This window comes from Tinamus guttatus, unplaced genomic scaffold, assembly GCF_059628265.1.
Source record: "Tinamus guttatus ecotype Peru unplaced genomic scaffold, ASM5962826v1 Tinamus_guttatus_pri_ptg000287l, whole genome shotgun sequence".
NCBI classification, from domain to species: domain Eukaryota; kingdom Metazoa; phylum Chordata; class Aves; order Tinamiformes; family Tinamidae; genus Tinamus; species Tinamus guttatus.
Window position 1 is genome coordinate 931,171 of NW_028288821.1, and position 21,686 is coordinate 952,856.

At 44.2% G+C, this 21,686-nt stretch overlaps 1 protein-coding gene across 1 annotated transcript in view; it reads left to right on the forward strand.

The window, feature by feature from the left end:
* IL1RAPL2 (interleukin 1 receptor accessory protein like 2) overlaps positions 1-21,686 on the forward strand; it is a 305,871-nt gene that overhangs the window by 211,307 nt on the left and 72,878 nt on the right. Inside the window, exon 5 of the mRNA XM_088527440.1 lies at positions 6,678-6,752. Coding sequence (XP_088383566.1) covers positions 6,678-6,752 — 75 coding nt within the window. The remainder of the gene's footprint in view (positions 1-6,677; positions 6,753-21,686) is intronic.

Genomic DNA, 21,686 nt, shown 5'->3' on the forward strand with positions numbered 1-21,686 from the left:
TTAATAGGCTGAGCAGGGCAGGGTGAAGGCTACTCATTAAACCCCTACAGAGAGATATCAGTCGGCAAGAGGTGGCTTAAGAGAAGCATCTGTATTTCTTTCTTGTGAATGTTGTTAATCTAAAAAAAAAAATACAGCTGAAACGGCCCTTCTGCAGCGTTTGCAGCGCGGCCGCTTGGAGGCTGGTGCTCCTGCTGAACATCAAACCGGCCCGGCTGTTACTCAGAGCAGCAGCCAGTTCTGGCCAGAGCACAAGGTTCAGGGCCCCCGCTGCCTTTGCGCCTGCAGGTGGGATGCGGTTGTCCGCGTGGCCGCCGAGCAGCTGCGCTCCCCGCTCCGGAACGCCGCGCGCACCCGCGGAGCAGAGCTCGGGGCCGTCTCCACGCGCAGGCCGCACCGGCCGGGCCCCAGCTCCTTGGGGCCGGGTGTGACGTGCACAGCCCAGGGTGCCCCTTCCCACCCCGCAAAACCCGCAGCCTTCCCTAGATACACTGAGGTGATTTAATACACAGTTTGCCTGGCATTCATTATCCACAGTAATTCTCTTTTGAAAGATTATCTATATTTAATATGAGATTTTTAGTTTAAGAAGATAATGGATTGCCTTGACTTTTATTACAATAACATATAAAATCCACTCCACGGTAATTCACGTTGCCAGGGTTAGGCTGTGCTCATGGTGCCGAGTGGTCACGTTGGTTGGGGAATATTAATGGGTTGTGGACCCTGAGCTTTTGGTGCTCTGGCTGCAGGTTGACAAGAATGATGGTTTCCATTTGCATGCAAAGTCTCCAGCTGTCCTTTCGAGATGGATGACGGGATCTGGCTTCATCCGTCACCACTTCCCTACTTTTTTATAAGAAAGAAAGAAAGAAAAAAATTAAGCCAAAAGATAAAATGTCATAAAACGTTCTCTGCAGATCTCCTTGAAATGAAGGGTAACTTCAAGCATCCTATCTCTACTGAGAAGCCAAGAGAAACATTTTGAGTATAGATGAAATTATGTGTCCTTTGTGTTAAATGCACTTTGGTCATTAAATAAAGCACACTCCATTTGAGATTTTAATGAATTATATTGAGGGAAAATTTAATTTATATTTAGTGACAATTTATTACTGCCTTTTTTTTTCCTATTTCACAAAATCCTTGCTTGCTTCATAAGTGAAGGATGCATGATCCACATTTAGGAAAAAAAATTATCATGCATAATCTTATCCAATCCATGAGATTTAGAAATGCATTGAACAGAAAGATGTGTTGGCAACTGTTAGGAGGGAGACAATTTGACAGCATTGGTGTGATGAGACTCCCGAGAACACTGTATATGTCCCCACTTTCCAGCCCTCACCTTGTCATGCCTTTGATCACAGTACCTAGAGTAGCCCGTCCTGCCAGTGCCGCTGAACACACAAGGGTTTCCCCTCACGAGATGCTTGATCTGCAGCTGCCACTGGCCTTTCACAGGGTTATTGCAGTAGTGTGAGGTGTTCAGCCTGTACTACTAGCACAGAGACGGGAACCCGAGGGGCTGTTGTCACCTGAACCCTGTAATCTGCACTCTGTGGGATGTGTTGTTTCTATCCTAATTAACCAGAGTCCCAAGACATATTCTGTAGCACATGTTCCACCAAAACCTCACTGTTTCACTTTCTATAGGCCTAAAGAAGAAGGTCCTCCACAAATCTGCGAACTGGAGGATACAAAAAAAACAGCAAAATCCAGTTCATTATTTGTATACTTACCTTTCCTTACTAGCACCGTGAGTTCAGCAGAGTTTGTGTTGTACCTGACGCCCCTGCTCTTCTCTCGGCAGCAGCCTGTCCATCCACATGGGCCCTGATGGCATCAGGGAGGCCCAGCCTCTTGTTGCTGCCAGGACTGTGACCTCTCAACACGAGTCTGTTCCAAGTCATCCACAACTTAGTGGGTTCAACTCAAAACCACCAGTAACGAGGCAAAAGCATCTGTGTCGCCAAAAAAAAAAAATCATTTACTTCTGCAGCTGTATTTCATCATAGATACAGCATCTTCCTTAAAGCTGTGATGCCCTGTCCCCCTTTCTGTGTCATAAAAAGGATTCATGTGACAAATTCCAATTGTTTATTGGTAATATAGAAAGCTAAAGCTCCTTCTTGCAGAAAATTGCCCCATAGAGCCTGACAACGCAGTGTGTTAAAGCACTCGAGATCCTAGGTAGGGTTTGTGGAAGGGAGAGCGATGCTGGTGCAGGGGGTCTGTGTGGCTGGTTTATCATCTCACCGGTGTGTCCCCAAAGATGCATTTCCTGCTTGAATGGTAATAAATAGAGAAAACCTCTCTGTCACCAGATAACGGCTCCCGGCTTCCACACGAGCTCGGGGGGGTTTATTGAGACTAAATGTTGTGTGTTTCCTTCCAGAGCTGGGGATATCTATTCTTTACCAACGTTTTGTTACAGTGGCTTTATTTCTCCTGCGGCCAATGAGGGATGCAGTTGTGATCCCTGCGTGAGCTCGGCAGCGCCGGGGTGCAGGAAGGGCAGCGTGGTGGCTGCATGTGGAGTGACGGGCACGGACAGACGGATGGACGGACAAAGTGGGATACGGTGCAGCTTGTTAGGGAACTGCCTCTCCACATAAACAGGGCTTCCACATTTTCAGGTCTGGGTTAGCTTCCACGCTTCTGCATGGCTTCTCCCGCCATGTGCCCAGGAAATGGAAAACTCTTGTTTCCACCTGATGGCGGGACTTGCTGGTGAACATGCGCTAGACGCTCGGTCCACAGAGGCCACTGCCTTCTTACACGTCCAGCTGCCAACACGTGGGTCTTTAGACAAGCTTTTAACTCCACAACTCCACGGCTCGGTCCCAGCAGCCAGGACGGTAGCTGTCACATCCATGTTTACATGGGCACAGCGGGCTCTCACATTTGCTTAGGTGTAAGCAGCAACATAAAACACGACGCAGCAGCAGGTCAGGCCCGCAGCACTGCGGTGTCAGCTGTCAGGAAAGCTGCTGGCACGAGCTGGGGTTTCAGGTGAGCCGAAGGGAGTTAGGTACATCCTTCCAAACAGTGTCATGCGGAGCTCCACTTAGCAGTGTGTGTCCTGGAGTTAACATATTGATTTAGCATTTCACACAGTTAGTCCCCTTTTCATCTATGGTGTGAATATTGCAATGTCATTGCCAAGATTTTTAGATGCCAAAAAGATCAAAGCCATGCCTGGAAGCGTGTGTATTTGAACTAGAAGTGAACAAAAAGCTCAACAGTGGGTAGGAGCTAGTTTCGGATTAAGAACCTGGCATGCTATTATTTGCCCCAGAGGATGCTATTCAAATATGTCAGTTTTGCTGTCAAAAGGTTAGCCAGACTCTTGACTGAATGATGCTGGGGCTCTGTGTTAATTAATGGTGGGAAAACGCCAGGTCTTTTGATTTAAGGAAGTAGTTTGGCATGTTATTGTCTCACAGACTGCCCTTAAATGTCTTGAAAAAAAAACCCATGTCACAGCAACTTGATTATTGTTCTGAAGTTTGTGTGTTGCTTCTTAAGAGGATTGAGAATTAGCTTGGGAGGAAGAAGGGCTTGGAATAGTCTTCCAAGACTGGAAATCAAACTACCACTCACTATAAAACTATTGAGAGAATTAAAGCAGCTCCTCTTAAAAGAAGGTGCATTTGAGTAAAGGCTGTTTGCAGCTGTCTGTCAAGTACAGAGATGATCAGATTCAGATTAAAATTCCTTGCAGTTGAGATTATCTTGCACCATCTCCATGTCAAAGAAGGACTAAAAGTGTTTTTTTTTCATGGCGAATTAGTAATCTCATATCCGGTCTCTAAAATAAGTGACTCTGTCTTCTGTAAACACATATGACATTGAGAAGCCAACAATCTGCTTCCATCTAGGCCCCAAACCCCCTTGGAGCATTTCAGTTGCTGCACAAAGAGGCCGCTAGTTCACTAGCATGAGTGCCCTCCAAGGCCAAGATGGCTCAAAGTAACTGTTTAAAATGTGGAACGCGCTTAACAAGGCGTTTGGAGGCTGCGGGCAGAGCAGGGGAGGCGGAGGAAGCGCTGCCCAAAGGGGCTGCGGAGGGTGCGGGTGGCACCGAGCTCTGGAAGGGCGGTAGGGAGGGAAGGTGCTGCTGATGAGCAGTGCTAATACACAGAACGCCTAAGTGATGACACAAGCCTGAAGGACTAAGAAAAGAAGCAAAGTGAGGGGGATACAGTGAAAGTGAAATTCTGCAGAGGCCCTTTCTGCCCTGTCCGGGATGTTTTGGAACAGCCCCACGTGGAATGGCAGCAGATAGCTGCAGTGTTCAGCAATGTGCTCGTCTCTTCTGTGCCCAACACGTGGGTGCTCCTGTGTTTGGACACAAGCCAACATGTTTCCCTGCAAAGCAGTCTGAATGCCTCCAAGCTGAAAATAACTTGCTTCCAGTGTGAAGCAGGAGAAGCAGCTCAGTTGTCAGCAAAGAGGTCCTCCTTATGGCTCTGGTGGCCCCTCTTATTGGCTTAGTATTTATTGGCAGGGGGATTTTGTACAGGGAGCTGGAATACAAGAGCAGGACTCCAATAAACACTGAATGGAAAAATGTCTGTGCTAAAAATGTTTGAGCTCCCTTTTGTTTCTCCTTGTGGAATTTTGTCGGCATCAGAGTGTTAGGATTTCCTGGAGGACAGACTGTTTTTCTGCATTATTGGGAATGAGTTTTGGTCAAAGAAGGTGTGAACTTTATTTTAGAAATTTACTGTTTGAATTAGGCTGGTATTTGTAGTGGAATTTTCAAAGTGGTTATTTACCTTCCCTTGCATGGAGTGAGATTTCTATGAGGAAGAGTCTCAAGAGTCTTCAGCAATCAAATTAGTATTACACTTGAAATATATACATATATATACATATTACACATATATATATATATATATATATATACACATTTATATATATATATATATATATATTTATGTGTATATATATATATACATTTATATATATATATATACATTTACATATATATATATATATACATATTTCAAGTGTAATGTCCTGCAAAGTCCCTTGGGTTGAAGCTGAAAACTCTTAGGAAATTTTGACTTTGGTTAGGACTGAAATCCCTTTAAAGGGAAATATTAAACCATATCTCTGTGTGTAGGTTTGGTGTTACTTTCTTCTGACCCTGTAATGACATTCAGAGGACTTAGGTGCATTAGCACAGAAAATTAATTGTTTGTTCCTGCCAGAAGTTTTCTCCTCCCTGGCTAATCCCCAAATAATGTGATTGTACAGGTGGCCATGATGTTGCCTCTGGGTCAGCCTTGTGACTTGGCACTGGATGAGCATTTTTAGCTGCTGTTTTCTTGTCAACAGAAGTTCCCATTTATCTCTCATCCTGAGCCTTGCCTGTGGTTTTAACCTTATTAGGCTGCTGCTTAAATCACTTAAGAGATTCCTGTCTTGTTCTGATGGGTAAACTGTACAAGGAGCCCTTCCTGCAAACACGCATGATCTTGATCTGCAGCGTTGACTGCTGGCTATTGCTTACTGAAATGCCTAGCTTGTGATAAGCAAAACATGACTGTAAGGTCAATGAAAGGGATTTTCACTTAAATGGAATTGAGGAAGCGAGTGGTGGTTCTGAAAATCTCTTTTTAGTTTAAACTAAGTGCCAACTATAAAGCAAAATCAAATAGGTACTACTTACCTACAGACAGAGAACTGAATTTATGGACTTTGGCGGGGGGCTGCAGGCTCTCAGGCTGTCTCGCTGCAGCAGGTTAACCCAGCTGCGAGGCGGGTTAATCCCCCAACTTTGTGCTGCTGTCACGGGGATGCTGCAGCAGCGGTTCCGGCTCCCGTGCTCGCGCCGCGCGGCTGCCTCGCGTTGAACCCGCTCAAGGTCTTGGACCGGCAGCTCGGGGCCCAGGTGGAGCCATTTTCCTCCATCTCCAGGGGAACTCGGAGATTTATTTCAGCTATTTCTGGATTTATTTCCAATTGATAAAAATCATTTACAAAGTCTGGCTCTGAGCACTGAAACTGCGCTGTAAAGCTATTTTCTGTAGCTGTACTACTTAATGGTAGTTTTGCCCGTGGTCATCAGTCCTAGTGGGCCTGGACTTTGCTCTCCTGGGACAGCAAAAGTTGGGAGAATAGAGGGCAAGGTCCCCACTGGAGACCCCGCTTTGAGGAGTGCATTCAGATACCCTGTCTGAATTGGGTGAGAGAGAAAGCTGGGTCTGAAGCTGTTGAAACTCATTAGGATAAAATCCCCAAGTCTGAGGTTTTTTGAATGTCTAAATATTAGTTTTGACAAGCCTAACGACATAGCAGGACTAGCCTCACCGAACTAGTTAGCTTGTCACGTTTCAAATCAGTTAAGAACATTGGCTTTGCAAGACCAGCATCTACCATGCTTGATCTAGATACAGACTGGTACCAGAAATGGTATTTTTTGCTTTGTATGAAAAAAATACCTCTGAAAATAGCCCATTTCCCATTTCTTTCAAATTGGTGGGCTACCCTACCTGCAAGGAAACCAGGAATGCACTGGCAGGCAAACAGCCAAAGGAGCAGCATTTTGTAACAAATGTTCACGTGCCATCAGGTGTGCAAACATTCAATTGCTTCCCTGGCAGAATTTTTCCTATCCAGTCATTTGTCTCAATTTTTCCATCATTTTCTCATTTCTTTTCTAGCTTTGCTCACAGACAAGCCTCCGAAGCCGCTCTTCCCCATGGAGAACCAGCCAACTGTTATAGATGTCCAGCTGGGTAAGTCCCCTTCTGGGAATAATAGATCCTAAACTTCCACTCTGGTAGCAGATGGGGAAAATGGGAGGAGGCACGAAGGTTTAGTGGTGCTGTTACTGCATGCAAATCGATCGGTAGCTTCTCATTTGTAACTGTAGGATTTACTGCCATGGCAATATAAGGGAATGAACTTGTGTAACAGCAGGGAACAGCAGTACTAATTGGTTACACTGGATATTAAATATAAATTGCTGTTGCTCTTTTTAATATATGATTGATAGAAAAACATGTCTGTGTTGCTGCTGTATTGATCAGTTGATGTTTGCCTTAAGACAAATATTCTCATAAAAGAATTGCTGATTCCTTTAAAGTTAATGGAGAATAGTGCATTTTCAGTTTGTCCTGAACACTCCCTAGGAAGCGCCTTGGACTAAAATGCCTGTGTGCTTTTCTCACCCCTGTTTTATTTTCCCCTGTGACTGTGTATGTCCGAATCCCAGCTGGCAGCCTGTGTTTTCTCTTAGGTTGAGAAAGTCCATTGGTGAGTTCTGCAGATCGGGAAACTGGGGGGCATTTTGGTGCACAGGGGAACCTTCAGCTTTGAAGTTCCAGCACTTTTTTCTTTGCCTTGAAGACAGAGTTTTAATTTTGAAAGGCAGAGTTGGAGTTAACTCTTGAGGATGGAGTTGCCGTGAGTTTAAATGACAAGAGATGCACTGAAGCTGTGGATTATTTACTTTGTGTGAAGGCCGTGCTATTTTCCTTTTTCCTTGGGCCTGATTGTGTTGTTATTTTTGCGTCCAACTTCCGTCAGCCTTCAGTGTGGAATGGGCATTTAAAGGAAAGCAGGATCGGAATACAAGATGTAGGTGGGCTGGTAGCAGTTGGCTAAAGCCTTTCCTATGGTGCTCTATGAGGTTCTATTCAAGCAAGCGACAAAGGCACATCCTGGATTTTAACCCAGGTGTTTAACGATTTCAGCAAAGCGCTTAAGAAATCTAAATTAAGGAAGTGCTTAAAAATGAGGGCTGGAATTCTTGGATGAGATGGAGCTGTGGCGAGTGTACGAGGCACACGGGAGCTCAGGGAGCGCTCCCGTACGGCCGGGCCGCTCGGGGCCGTGCGGGGAGGACGCAGCCGGTGCCGGGTGAATCCCGCAGCCCCGCACACACGTTCCCCTCCACAGGACCCACGTGCCTGTTGCTGAGGGCACATGTGGATCCTCAAAGAGGAAAACACAAAACAGGTCTCGAAGCCCCATAATCAAAAGCCTGTCCCAGGCAGCAGAGAGGCAGAGTCGTCTCCCCTTGGATCAGTCCAAAAGGCTGAGTTCAGTTGCAGAATCCAGATCTTTAAAAGCCAACTTTCTAATGATTCCCTTTGGGAGCAAGCCGTCCCCGCATGTGTCTGTGTGGTAAAGGTCCTTGGGGAGTGCGTACCTTTGTTTCCTGAATTTTTATTCCATCTTTTCCTCTTGCAAGCCCCCCTGTTCCATTAGAGCTGTCTTGTTTTTGTGCTGCCTTTCTTCTTTCTCCCTACGTGAAAACTTTTTGCTCTGCCTGATTAAAAAGAGGCTTGATTAAAAAAAAATAAAAACAAACAAAGCCTTTCCTCTCCTTGGAGAAATGCTTCAGTAATAGGATTTTGGAATATCTCTGGAGGCAAATATAAATCTTCAATCTTTATATCCTGGCATGGAATCCATTAGTGTCCCCTAGGATCAGGGCATTTACATATGGCGCTTCTTTCTGATGTGGTAATAAGTTTGGTTATTGCTACTAAAGCATGCTCAGACGATGCGGCAAGATTAATGTTTATGAAAGACCCAGAACTTCTTTCTATAACATCACTCCTTGTTTTTCCCTTTTGCTTTTCAATGTGAAAGAGCTGAAGCTAGAAAGGTCTCGGGGAGGCCCCGGCGCAGCCTCGGCCTGTGGGCCCTGCGGGCCCTGCAAGGGCTATGTAGCGAAGGGCCCTTCTTGGCTGCAGTGGGTTGTGGAGGGAGAGCTCCTGTAGCCGGCCGTGGGCACGGCTACCTGCTCTGAAACTTACTTAAAACTCGTGCAAAACACGTGGTTCTGGAAGGATGAAGTTGTGCTCCGCGTTGTTAGAAGCTCAGGCAAAGTTCCTACCTGCTAGGGTTGCACGCAGTCAAATCAGCCGGTGGGCCTGCTCTTTTCAGCGGCTGTGCAAGTATGAATGTGCTGCTGAACTACCAAGGAAATGGCATTTAATGCATCTGCTTGTTCTAAGGAGATTATTTTAGACTTCTGTTGGCAAACTAATCTTTAAAGAAATGGCTGTCTTTGCTCTATAAGCACAGCAGATTAACAGTATTTACTGTCTTTATCCTTACTGATTAGCACGGTGCAATGCGGCACCTTCCTAGAATGAGGCAGAGGCTGAACTACTTGAACAACTTTTTATTTGACATGACTGCAGACTTCAGCATTCACCTCTCGCCTTCTATAAGAAGATTCAACTGGAAATAGGTTTGCACAGTTTTTGCTGCCAGTAGATTAAAGGGTCCCTTCAAGCTTCAAGTGTGGCCCAGAGCCTGTCTTGGTCCTCTTAGGTGCCAGGTGTGTACTTTTTTGTGTTTTCCCTCTTTCTTTAGAATTTGACAAAGATCCTGACAACTCCGTCAAGGTTAGACAGAAGCAGAAACTAGAATTTGCCTCTTGTTTTCTGTATTTACTTGTGCTAGAAAGATGGAGATGAGAAGAGAACGTGTGTGCCTCTCACGGCAGGAGGGATGACAAGAGGACAAAAGAGCGTCCCCGAGGACTAGAGGAGTAGCGCAAAACAATTTCATTGCCACAGATGTTTTGCCAGGTCACATAATCACCTCATCTCTGGGTAGACCTAGAAAATAGCTTTTTTATTTTTCATTTGCTGCTTCCTTTTCACACAGAACTTTGTTTGTTTTATGGTTATTAGCATTGGGGCAGGGGGGAGCAATACCATTAAACTGCATAATATACAGCATACTTAATCTTGGTATATCCTGGTTTTGTAAAATAACTTTTATTCTTATATAGAATATTTTTCTGCAAGTACATCATGTTAATCTTATAATAGCATTTGCTTCCTGGAGAGGCTATCCCTGAAGTTTTTTGCTAGATTAAAACCAAATTTGAATATATGAGCAAAAATATGGTCAACCTGAAGCCTAGCTGCTCGTGGTGATCACTTGGTTCTGCCCAGGGGATGCTCTGGCTTTAACAGAAGGCTCTTAAGGTTGGATTAGTAGAGTTTTGTACCCTAATTCCTTGCTTTTCTACTCAAAAAATGTTGCTTGTTTTATGTGTAAGGGCCTGAATATGAGTTTATTAAGCTTAATGCCAGTGTGACTCAAAGTAGTTACGGCAAGATCCTTATTTCTGGAGTGCTCACTGCTTGCCTAACCTAAGTGGGTGTGAGTTGTTCGCAGCTTATCCCTGAGGTTACAGAACTCCTAAAGCAATCTGGAAAAGCCCAGTCGAACGTATAGCCTGTGCTCTTTGCGTTGTTGTGCAGTAAATTCTAAAGATCTGTTACAGTCTTTACACTTCTTGCAGGGGAGGGCCCTTCTCGGAGAGAGCTGCTCCGTGCAATTCCAGCAGCACCCAGGAGCCAAGGTCTGATTTACACGCAGGTAGCGGCCGGTTCCCACACAGCAGCTCCGAGCTGGTGTAAAACCAGCCCGGTGGGGCCATGGGCCTTCAAGGAAGGGAGAAAGGAGAGCCGTGAACAGGGATCGCTTGGGATCTCTTAGGAGCTGTAGCTCACTAGTGTGTGCATTAAGTAGCTTCCAGAGTCATTGAACTTGCCAGCCTGTGGCTGCTATTTTACAGTTACATGTTCTGCAGAGAATCCAAACACCTAGAAGCATCCTATCAAAACAGGAGCTAAGATTTTCTGTTCTATTAATTCTGTAACATTTATAACAGTAATTACAATGTTTAATTACTCTTTTCCTTATGATTATTGAGCTAGGTGAGATTAGAATGAATGTCTGCCTATCTCTCTGTATATTAATTGAATGTATCATTTATGTACCACTTGTCTTTAAACTGGTTACCAGCTTTGTTTTCAGATATTTACTTAAAAATGTAGCATGAGTGTTGCTTAGAAAAACAAAATAAACATCTGTGTTAATTCACTTTCTAACCAAGGAAAATGGCAAGGGATTTTCTTCACTGGTTTCGTGGTAGTTTTTCTGCTTCTAACGATGCAGGGAAGAAACACGTAGTTTATGTGGATTTCTCCTTTTTCTAATAGTTGAGCTGTTCAGAAATTGTTTCTGGGAGATTTAACATTGCAGTTCCTTGGGACTGGTTATTAAGCAGCTCAATAGAGGTACTATAAAACAAGTGAAAGGGAACATACAACCTTATATTGATGTATATGACAATATATAAATATATAAAAAATTAAACATAGTAAATAATAGTGAGAGATCTTTCCTATTTGAAGCTCTGGTTGGAAGGAGTCGTTTGGGAAACCAAATTCCATGAGTATATTGAGAAGTGAAGATGCAACCTTCGTGCGTGCCAGAGACCTGCCTCCTCCCCGCAGCACAGGGCTCCACTGCGATCCCAGCCTTGTGTGTTTGCAGGAGGGGACGCAGGATTTGCATCTATTACAATCATTTTTGGCTAATCTGTAGGGAATATTACCGACAATTTGTCTGTCATTTAGCTTTAGTAGTAGTTCCCTGAATACCCTAAGTGTATTACAGCTAGTGCTTTGATGCTCACTTGGTGTGGTGTTCATACCCTTGCTTCTCGCGGGGGATAATGGTGAAATCCTGCACTCGGGAGCCCTGCGGCTGGTGTGGATCCGCAATAGGTGTTCTGGCTTGTGGGGTTCATCCAGACTTCAGTCAGTGAAGCAGAGAACGGTTCATTTGCGCACTTCATTTTAACTGGCTTGGAAAACAAAGTGGAACTCTGGCTGCTGGTCCATGATTTTCATGTCCATTGAGATCTCTGTGATTGGCACCAATATCTTGAAGTGATATTTGGCACTTTCTGAATTCTTTTGTACGCCTGTAAAACTTACTTATTGTTTATTTTATTACAGTGAATATTAGGTGAATCATATATATGCTGAGGACATGGTGACACTGTCTTTATGGATGAACAGGCTTTGATGTCAGATAGAGAAGCTTATGATCAGGTTTGCAATAGCAGCGCTTTCGATAGACTGTGTGTTTTGTCTTTTTAAAATTTATTTTTATTTTTTATTGCAAGAAAATAGGCAAGCAGCAGTGCCCTGTACATGCTGCCTTATGTGCCTGCAAAGGCCTTCATCCAAGGGCATCAGGTAACTTATGATCAGAGAATGGCTGAAGTCATTTTGCACAAATAAAAATACCTCTGAAATTGGTGAGGGTTTTGTGTGCTGCACATCTGCAGTGCCTCCCTGGCACCGAGCCATCTCTGACGGATACGCAGTGTCACTTCAGCGGGCTGTGCTGTGTCTCTGGAGATTTGCTGCCTTGGTTCATCTCCAGAAAGTTAATCTCCAGAAAACCAAAGCACAGCCTGGAGGGCTGTAGGTAGAAAAGATGGCCTCATGATAGGAATGTGGATACAGGGTATTGAAGAAGAGCTGTATTTTTTGCTCTGGTTTCCCTGTGTGACCGTGGCCAGGACTCCATCCTCTTAAAACGAAGCTCTGCCCGACGCTTCTTCCTGAGCCTCCACCTTCCAGGGTCTGCCCAGGTGCAAACACAGATGCATTTGATCAACAGATACAGGACGCTGTGCATTGGAAATTGGGCAGTATTTATATACCAGAAGAGAACCACAGGCCAGTAATAAAATGAACGACGTTTGCACCATTTTTCATGCTTATTAGAAACACTGTCACTGGGAAGGATTCATGTTCTGCCATTTTACATTCGTTCTACAGTGTTTGTCGTATGAATGAGTTACGAGGCTGCAAATGCCTGCTCTATTCAGTAAATCACAGGGCAGCGCGGGCCGGCAGCGCTGCTGTGACCTTTTCAGTGTTTGGTGATTTGTTGGGCCCTGCCTCTTGTTTATGGCCGCGCCGACGGCGAGCGGGAAATGCGCAGGCCGGGGCCTGCGTCGCCGCCGCGGCAACGGGCTGCGGTGACCGGGCCCGTGATCTCGTTCATTCCTCGCTGAGGAGTAACGGAAAATTTTACTTACTAACCTGTTCCAAATGCAGCAGTGCGAAAAAATGAAGAGCAAAAAAAATGCCGTAAGTTTTATTTCTGAAGACTTGCGGCATGATCTTGGCCGTAACACAGGCCAGCTGTTGTAGTCCTTACCTCTGAGAAAGGAAGTAAAATTCCACCTGCCGGATCTTTGCTTCATTTAATTTGTTCTTTGATAAATTTTGCTCTTAACTTCATTCTCAGTACTCTTGCCTATATTTCTATCTCACATAAACTAATAGCTTGTATTACGAAATTGAACTGTAACCATTACACCTAGATTGATCTACTCTTTTCATGTTAGACACTTTCGTCCAGTGAAGTCCAAATGAAAGAAGGTCAAAGTAAAATTTCTCTAGAAATGGAGAGATACCTTTATTGTCTGCGGAAAGCACCTGGTGCCTGACTTCTCAGTGCCCGTAAGCAGCTGCGAAGCAGCAATACATAAAGCAGTGATCTATGGAAAGACATTAGAACCGCACTGTTTTCCAACATATATTTTTGGTTTAACAAGCCAACCTCACAGTAAATGATGATTATACCGTTCTAGTACTGGCTCTGTTTTTGTTATCTACTTTATATTATATGCAAAGTGTACCAGTTTCAACATAGTTGGCTCCAGTCCCATGAGAAGTGGATAAGATTAGCCATGAAAATGTCCCCTGAGATTTCTTTGGTGCTTATTCAAGTGTGTAGAGTTACATGCAGCTCTTTGAGCAATGCTCTTTATTGCTGAAATACAAATTTTGCTGGTAGACTTGCCCAGTGTATTAATTAAAATACATAAATAAATATCATTTTAAATCTAGTAGAATCTTAAATCTAAATGAACTGCATACACCCCTGCTAGTGACTCAATTATGTAGTTTGCAAATAGCACTACATGCTTTACTGCTCTGGTTTTATGTAATTCTTTGCTAACTTAAAGTGTTTGCAAGACTTCTCTGAACTGGGTGGTTTGAGTGCAGCATTTAAATGCTTTACTTAAAAAGATACAGACATTTGTTTTTGGAAAAAAAATGCTGTTTCACTGCTAGTGACTACAGCTGAGTGAATAATTAATTAATGGCAAATAATTTATTCAGTGAATTTTACCTCCCTTTCTGAAGGGGAAGGCTGTCTGCATGGATCTTTCTTCCTGAATTATTCAAATACGTCTTGGAAATGGTTCTTGGCTTGACACAACATTTTGAATAGTTTGTTGCTGAGCCCTGGCTGTAGGGGATTTGAGAAGTAAAAGGGCTTTGATTGGCCAGTCTGATCAAATGAAGCCTTCTGGTTCCTGATTGCATTACTGTTAACTCTTTTTAATGATTTCCTGATCTAAATTGATGAATTCAAAATCAAATTTATAGAAGATATTCTGCTGCCTATCTTTCAAGTTCTTGATATTCATAAACTTATCCAGGCAGAAAGCTTCATTGCTGGAAGATTTGAGCGTTTACCCATCTACAATGAATGCATAAGAGAACTAGAGTAAGCAGAGGGGTTTTATTTGCGTATAGTGGATGTTGGTGGTTTAAATGTATCTGGATTCATCTGCCTTTCATGCTTTGCTCGCTTTGGAGGCTAAGTTGCAGAGGCTACAGTGTTAGCAGTAGGAAATCAACTTTACTGAAGATTGTTATCAAGAACGCCCGTTTAGGGTTGCTGTTCAGCATCTTGAAATATCATGTGGAAAAGGGAAGGCAGGAGAGACCAAGGAGCTCTCCAGTGTCGGACATGCTGCCTCCGAGGAGGGATGCTCCGCACTGGAGCCGCTGGGTGCGAGCAGACACGCGGCTGGGCCCAGCTTCCAAATTTCCAACCCAAGTATCGTGTGACCCGGCGTGTCCCCTTGAAGCCTGACTTCTATTTTGTTAAAAAAGTGTCTCCTAACACACAAAGCTGCTAAATTCAGATGCTAAAATTTCCAGCAGGCATTCAATCGATTATGCACCATAGTTTTGCTGTAAAATGAGTAGGAAATTCTCAGGTAAATTGCAGCATCCAGTGTGTAATAACAGGCCTGATAGTCTGAGGTTATTTTAGAGTAGCTTTTTAGAAGAGACACCAATATTTCCTCCCTGGAAATATCTTTTTTTGTGCTGAATTCCTACTAGGTGCGTTTTTCACACCTGTCATGTATCATGTTTTGCACCAGTGATGAAGTGGGTGTTTTTCAATGCGTTTACAAAACCATTTTTGTAAGGAACCTGGAGACCTTCCATTTTGCTTTTCCTGTGTTATCTAAGGCTTATGACCCTGCAAATAACTCATAAATGTGAGTACATGTCATTGACTTGTCTCCTGTAATGCTGTTTCCATGTGTATTTACCTGTAATCTCAAGCAATGAAGTCCCCTTTGGAGATTCATCTTGTTTCTAAGTCCACATTAATTAAAATTTCAGAAATCTCATGATTAAGAAGGCTTTGGGGAATGTCTGTGGCAATTACTTTTTTAAATTTTGGGACAGTGATCCTCCTTAGCAGTCTCAGAGGTGCATCAGAGATATCACTGAAAGTTTTGGGAGCTCTCCTCAGAAATACGGGCATGTGTTGGCATTGTCACAGCAAGGATTAAAGGACGAGTGGGGAGAATTGAGGGTGCTTAAACAGCACTGAGGTGCCCAAGGTAATTCATCATTTTTCCTTATGAAACAAGCAGGAGGCACTTTGAAGAAAGCTGTTTTGGATCTCCCCATCACTGAAGTTCCCCACGGATTGGAAGCAAATAGGATGTCTCCTGGAGGAAAGAAGGATGATCTCGATGGTGACCCAGCCTGGTTGCTGCCCTGTCACTGGCAGGGTGTCACTCTGGGATGCAGTTGCTCCCCTGGTATTGTCTTTCACCAAAGAGCAAGCGGAGTATTGATTTTGATTTTGGCATTGCCATTTTTGGTGGTATTCAGAGGGTTTTATTTGGTATCTCTGGAAATTCTTGAAGGGTTTTTTTTTTTTAATAGAATCCTGAAAAACATTTTTTTACCAGATTTTTTAAAATCAGACAATAATGGATGATTGTGAGTTCAAAAGTGGGCAGCAGAACAGCTGGCATGTATAAAAACTTGTATTTCCTTGCTATATCCCTGATTGAAATCACCAGTTTTCAAAGCTGATGCTGACTCTATTGAATCTAATTTAGTTCCTTCATCAAATCAGTTGAAGCATAAGTGTAACTGGGAAGGAAACTGATACTCTCCAACTCCATCGCTCAGCAGATTGCCACATCTGCAGCGTCGGACACGTGAGTCCCCACAAACACCTGTTTAATAAACAGCCAATTTGTTAATGCTCAGTTATGCCCACAAAGAGCATCTGTTTCTGGCCAGTCGTCTACCTGAATATAGCATCCTTCTTAATCAGTGCCAGCCTCTGTTGCCTAACTTGTCTGATTCGTTTCCCACCCAGAGATGGGAATTATCCACTCTGCTCTCGACCCTTGATATCCTTCATGAGGGAATTGAAGGAAAACAGAAAGTCTGGTGGGAAATAGTCCAGCCCTCCCTTCCATGCAAACGCAGCAGTCGGGCTTTTGGTATGTACGTGAAAAGTAGGAGCATTTTTAGAGTTGGGTGGTATTAAAATACCCTGTGGGCTGAAGTGTTATGCAGTGATGGGTCAGTGTAGCCCCAGGGGCACTGCCACAGTTGCAGAATTGGGTGGCTCTCCCTGTAATGTTGGGTCAAGATGAGCAATGTAAAAAAATGCCCAGATGCTTTCACGGGTTGGATGTGGGTCGTATGCTCTAGAGGAGCTTTTGTCTTAACAGAAACACCTTCCTTAGAGCCCCGTGTCAGCTGAAACGAGTCTGGACAGTTGGTTCCTGCAGATCTCTCATCTCATGTTTGCTCCGCACTAAGCGCCTACCCGGCACTGGTTGCCTGTGGGTTTTTGAGCTGAGCCTGGCACATGAATGTCAGGATAGATTTACTAATTTCCGTGTTCTTCCTTGGTAAAATTTTCTAGTTTTAAGTGGAATTTGCATCTAGCAGCAAATTCTGCCCCCATGTAAAGTCCTATAGCTGTGCCCAGCACCCTTACAGTACTCATGAAGGAGTAAATAGAAGTATATTACACTATGTAATCTCTAAATAATATCCTGCCTTCTCTTTGCAGAAGACAGCCTAGTGGGAGTAATAGTGGAGACTGAGATAATCTTTTGCTCCTCCTTTTGTGCCCTGCTCCTAACCATACAGCTGCATTTGAAGTGGATACAGTTATTAAACTATTTTATTGTTTTTCTTATTAAACATTCCTAATGGATTTACAACTAGAGGCCATTGTACTTGGACAGAAATAAAGCAACTCTTCTGACCTCTGCCCACATAAGTAGTGAGTAATATGTTGTCTGCTACATGGTTATTAGAAGTAATAATAAATTAATGATACCAACAAGTGGGCAGGAGTGAAGAACCAGAGAGACAAGGCAAGAAAATAGCAAGATTTAGGCAATTTTAGCCTTTCAGGAGTAGTAAAGCTCATGATCGTTTGCTCTGCACTAACCTTGTACAGCATAATAATATTACTAGGGAACAAGCAAAAGCAAAGCTGCGACTTGGCTTTACTAGAATCTCCTGCAAAGTTCAACTTGTGTTGCATGTTGGTGAGACACATTTCCCAAATCTTCCATGCCCTGGCAGATTATGAATGACAAGTCGGATCAGTGGAAGCCGATCCAAGCTACTGTGGCTTGATTTATGTTGTGCAGAAATCGGCCCACCCAGCGTGCTGGGATAACAATATGTGGTTCTGTGACCCCTGGTTAATAAATGTGATAGAGTTGATTATTCAGTATTTTTTCATTAACTACACTTTCAAATAAGAGCATTTTCACTGCTTGGATATTATCTGCTTAGTGAGGGAAGGCACAACCAGACCTTTAGAGTTGTTCTGTAACTGCATGATGAGCAGTTGCAGAGGTCTATGTCTTGAGTTCATAATACGTTGTGACAAGGCAGGTCACTGGATAGAGGTAGGCAAAAATAAAATTAAAATTGAATAAAATCCGCTGAAGTACTGGGGCAAAATTGCAATGTTCTGTTTTTATTTTTGAAACATCAGGGCTCCCTGGGATTTCCTGAATGTGTCTCACTGAAGTTGCATTCCGAGTGCCTGGAAAGCAAGTGATGCAGCCCGGACGGGGCTCTGCTATGCTCTGGGCACGGAGCAGGGATTTCTCACTTCATCCATCATTCACAAATTGCTGCATGGTCTCCAGAACTTACTTAAACTTATCCCGTGTAGGCTGGAGCAAGGCCAAGCACTGTCTTGGCAGTGTGTGTCCTGCTGTCACTCTAAAGTGAGTGCTGTAGGGTGGTTTACAGATGCCACTGTTAGTAGCTTGGGTAAATCCACAGATTATTATGTGGCTGGTCCCACTGCTTTTTAGTCTGTGTAGAATTACTGGGCTTCAGAAGCCATGAGTTCAGTCTCCAGAAATCACTAGGCTGACTTGCATATCAGACTGGGGGGTGTTTTGCCTTTCCTTTCTTGTGCCTGTGGAGTTAACTCAGCTCACAGTTTAGGCTTCTATCCAGAAGCACGCCGTCAGAATCACACTTCAGAAAGTTCCCCTACCCCACAGTGCCCATGTTAATGGATTTCCAGCTATCTGCAGCATCCCAACTCTCATTAGTCAGCTCTGCTGTGCAAGGGTATAATCACTTACTCAGGGTGGCAGCAGCAAAAAGGATCCAAGTGTTGCTGGCCGAGTAAGAGCAGAAAAGCCCTGGTGTTAGGGATAGTCTGGCTGGCCTCTCCAGACCCTTCCCGGGGCAGGATCCTCCATGTGATTTAAAAAAGATTATTAGTTTGCATTAAAAAACAAAGTTATTGGTGAATCTGGCAATGGATTTCATCTTCTCCACCTGTATTTTTTCTAGACCATTTAACTGCAATTAACTTTATTAATTTGATCGTGGATTCAAATGTCATTTGGTAGCTGTTTGCTTCTTATGTACCCTTGTGATCTTTTTGATTTTTTACATTAATGTGTATCATTATAAGAAAGTATGGTGAGAGGGATTTAATCATTTATAGTCCCCTCAAATCTACAAATTCAGACAGTTTTTGGAGATTATGAGGGCTCCAGTCTTTTTCCTTTAGCGCAATGCCATTTTTTTGTCACGTTTCCTCAGGGAAAAGGAGCCTGGGGCTTGGCAGCCTATGTTGGCGCTCTGACTTCCCACTTCAAGCAAGGCACCTGCATCTTGTTGTTGCAGTCCTCTTCTATGCTTTAGCATCTGACTAGCTCCATGGGAGAGGTTGAGCTGAGTTTTGAAAAACATTATTCCTTGTAGAAAATCATTATTCCTTGTGTTCACCTGTCAGGACAGTGTCTGCAGAAACCCAAAGCCGCAGGTTCTCCCATGGCACGTGAAGCAAGGCTGCTCCTTCAAGGAGTGGATTTTATGGCAACCTTGTTTTTCTGCTTGTGGTTCCTGTGTCATATTGCATTACAGTCAAGCCTAAAAGAATGATTTCATTTTCCAAAAAAGAAAATAAACAGTGATTTAGCAAATAGCTGCCCTGTAATTCAGCATTCAGACTTTAGGCAATGACACCTTTATGTCACTGTCTTAGCAGTAAATGTTGCCTTTAAATATGTACATTTTGAGGATGGAAAGTGAAGCAGCTTCTTTCTGATAAAGAGGAAGACTGGTTGTCTTTGATATCATGGATAAATGCTTGGATAGTTACTTTTTAATTGCTTTATTGCCAGAAGTTTTCAATGAAGCCATAAAAGAGGAAAAGAAATGATCATCCTAATTGCCTCAAGATGGATATGTAATGCATAAATCTCTTGTTTAATGGATCTAGTAATAGACCACCTGTTTCAGTTGCCTTTTCCTATTCAGAATATGAATGAATGCTTCTCTGATGTTTGCAAAAAGAAAACACAATTCTACCATCGGATTCAGTGATTTTTCTCTTATTTTTACTTTTTTTTTTTTTCATTTATTTATTTTTAGGACTGTTCGTTCTTGTCCCCTTGGAAGGGGATAGGCCATTTGCTGGGTCTCTGCTAAATTGCTGCTGGGAAGCTCTTTCCTTGTACCGAATTTCCTTCCCGTGGTGGCCATCTGGGAATCACCTTCTGTCTGCATTAGAACACCCCTCTAATATCCCTATATTCCCTTAAAGGGTTGTGTGCATGAGCTTCGTCTTGACAGGCAGAGAGCGATAGGTGGGAGCACTCAGAGCTGCCCCTGTTTGACACCTGTGATTTGGCAATCTTGATTCCACGTGATGTGTAGAAAGCCGGAACCGGTGAGTGCCCCCTAAACAGGAGAACTGTCACCGATGGGCTGTATTTGTCACGGACGCTGTCCCAGTGTTGCCGTGTCTGCCCTTCCTCCCTAGGCTGTGCTCTCTGCGCCTTTCCAGGTCCCTTCCCGGGATCCCTTCCGCGCTCGGTCTCCGTGCCTGTGCGCTGGGGCCCGGGGCTATCTCTGCTCCCCCCGGGTGATGCCGAGGGAGGACGGCGTTCCCGGGACAGCCTCACGCCTCCGCTGCTCCTTAGGAGCACGGACAAGCCAGGCAGCGGGAGAGGAGGAGGTTCAAAGCCACAGTCTTCGCACGCTGCTCCCATGGCCCCGGTTGCTGATTTTATGGCAAATCTCCGTCGTGCTGTTTGGTCTCGTTATGGTGAAATGCTTGGGAGCTGCTGGACGCCGGCCCCGCTGGGTTTGAGGGGTCCCCCTCTCCTCCCCGGCGTTGGCTGCTGGCAGCTCTTGGCTCTGCTGGAGTGTCCAGGGCTGCCTCGTGCTTGTCTCACCCCAGCTCCTCTGCCACCAAGAGGAGCCTGGTGGCTGGAAGCGCTTGGGACCAAGGAGGACAAAAGGGAAGGACCCTGTCACCGCTCTGCCAAGACGAGTCTTCCGAACGGTTAATGGCACGAGGCCCCTTTTTTTTGCATTGCAATATCCTTTTTGCTATCAGTGTCCTTGAAAGGTTGTAGTTTTCTCACCTAGGGCAAGATGCAAATGAGTAAAAGCAGCTTTAAAGAAGCCACATTGAGTGTTGACAAAAACGAGATGGCAAATCAGTTTGTGAAATGTAAATAAGAATTGAGAGGATTCACAGAATGCTTTGTAAAAGCCTCAAAAATCCATATCAGTGGAGGCTTTGCTGCAGAGTTACCACTGAAATAGCAAAGGTTTTGGGCTTAGCATGAATGCACCAAACAACAGGCACTTCAGAGCAGTTCTATCAGCTGTGCCTGTAAGGACACGAGCTGCTGCCTGGGAGATGCTTCAGGAGTGGCACTGTGACCACGAGGACTGAAATAGCCCCTGAAAAGTGCCCTCGTACATGTGCGGAAATAGGATTTTTGTATCTGACAACTTGGTGGGATCCCTGCAGGAATGTGGTTTCCAGTCCTGGCTGCTCCCACTCTGAGGAAGCTGAGTAGATGGAGAGCATTCAAGAAAGGCTCATAAAAAGGGCTGAGGGAATGGGGAAGATCAGAAGAGGTGGGAACTGCATCTTGCTTTTCACCCCAATGCTAAGTAGCTTAGTCTGTGACTTCCACATAGAGGGGATTTTGAGATCTAATAAGGGAGAGCCCTTGTCTCCATTACAAGGGGAGACAGATGAACGCAGACTAAAATGTCTTAAACTTCCTCTTTCTACTAGCTGGTCAAACCTGAGCGTGTTTGAGAGGTGGAGACAGATCTGTGCAGCAAAGGTGTGAATTAATATTCTGCTCTTTTGAAATAGTTCTGCAGGTGCAATCCCTGGTATATTGTTATGTTGATATAAAAGTATTTTATATTCCAAGATGCTTTCTTGTTCTTAGC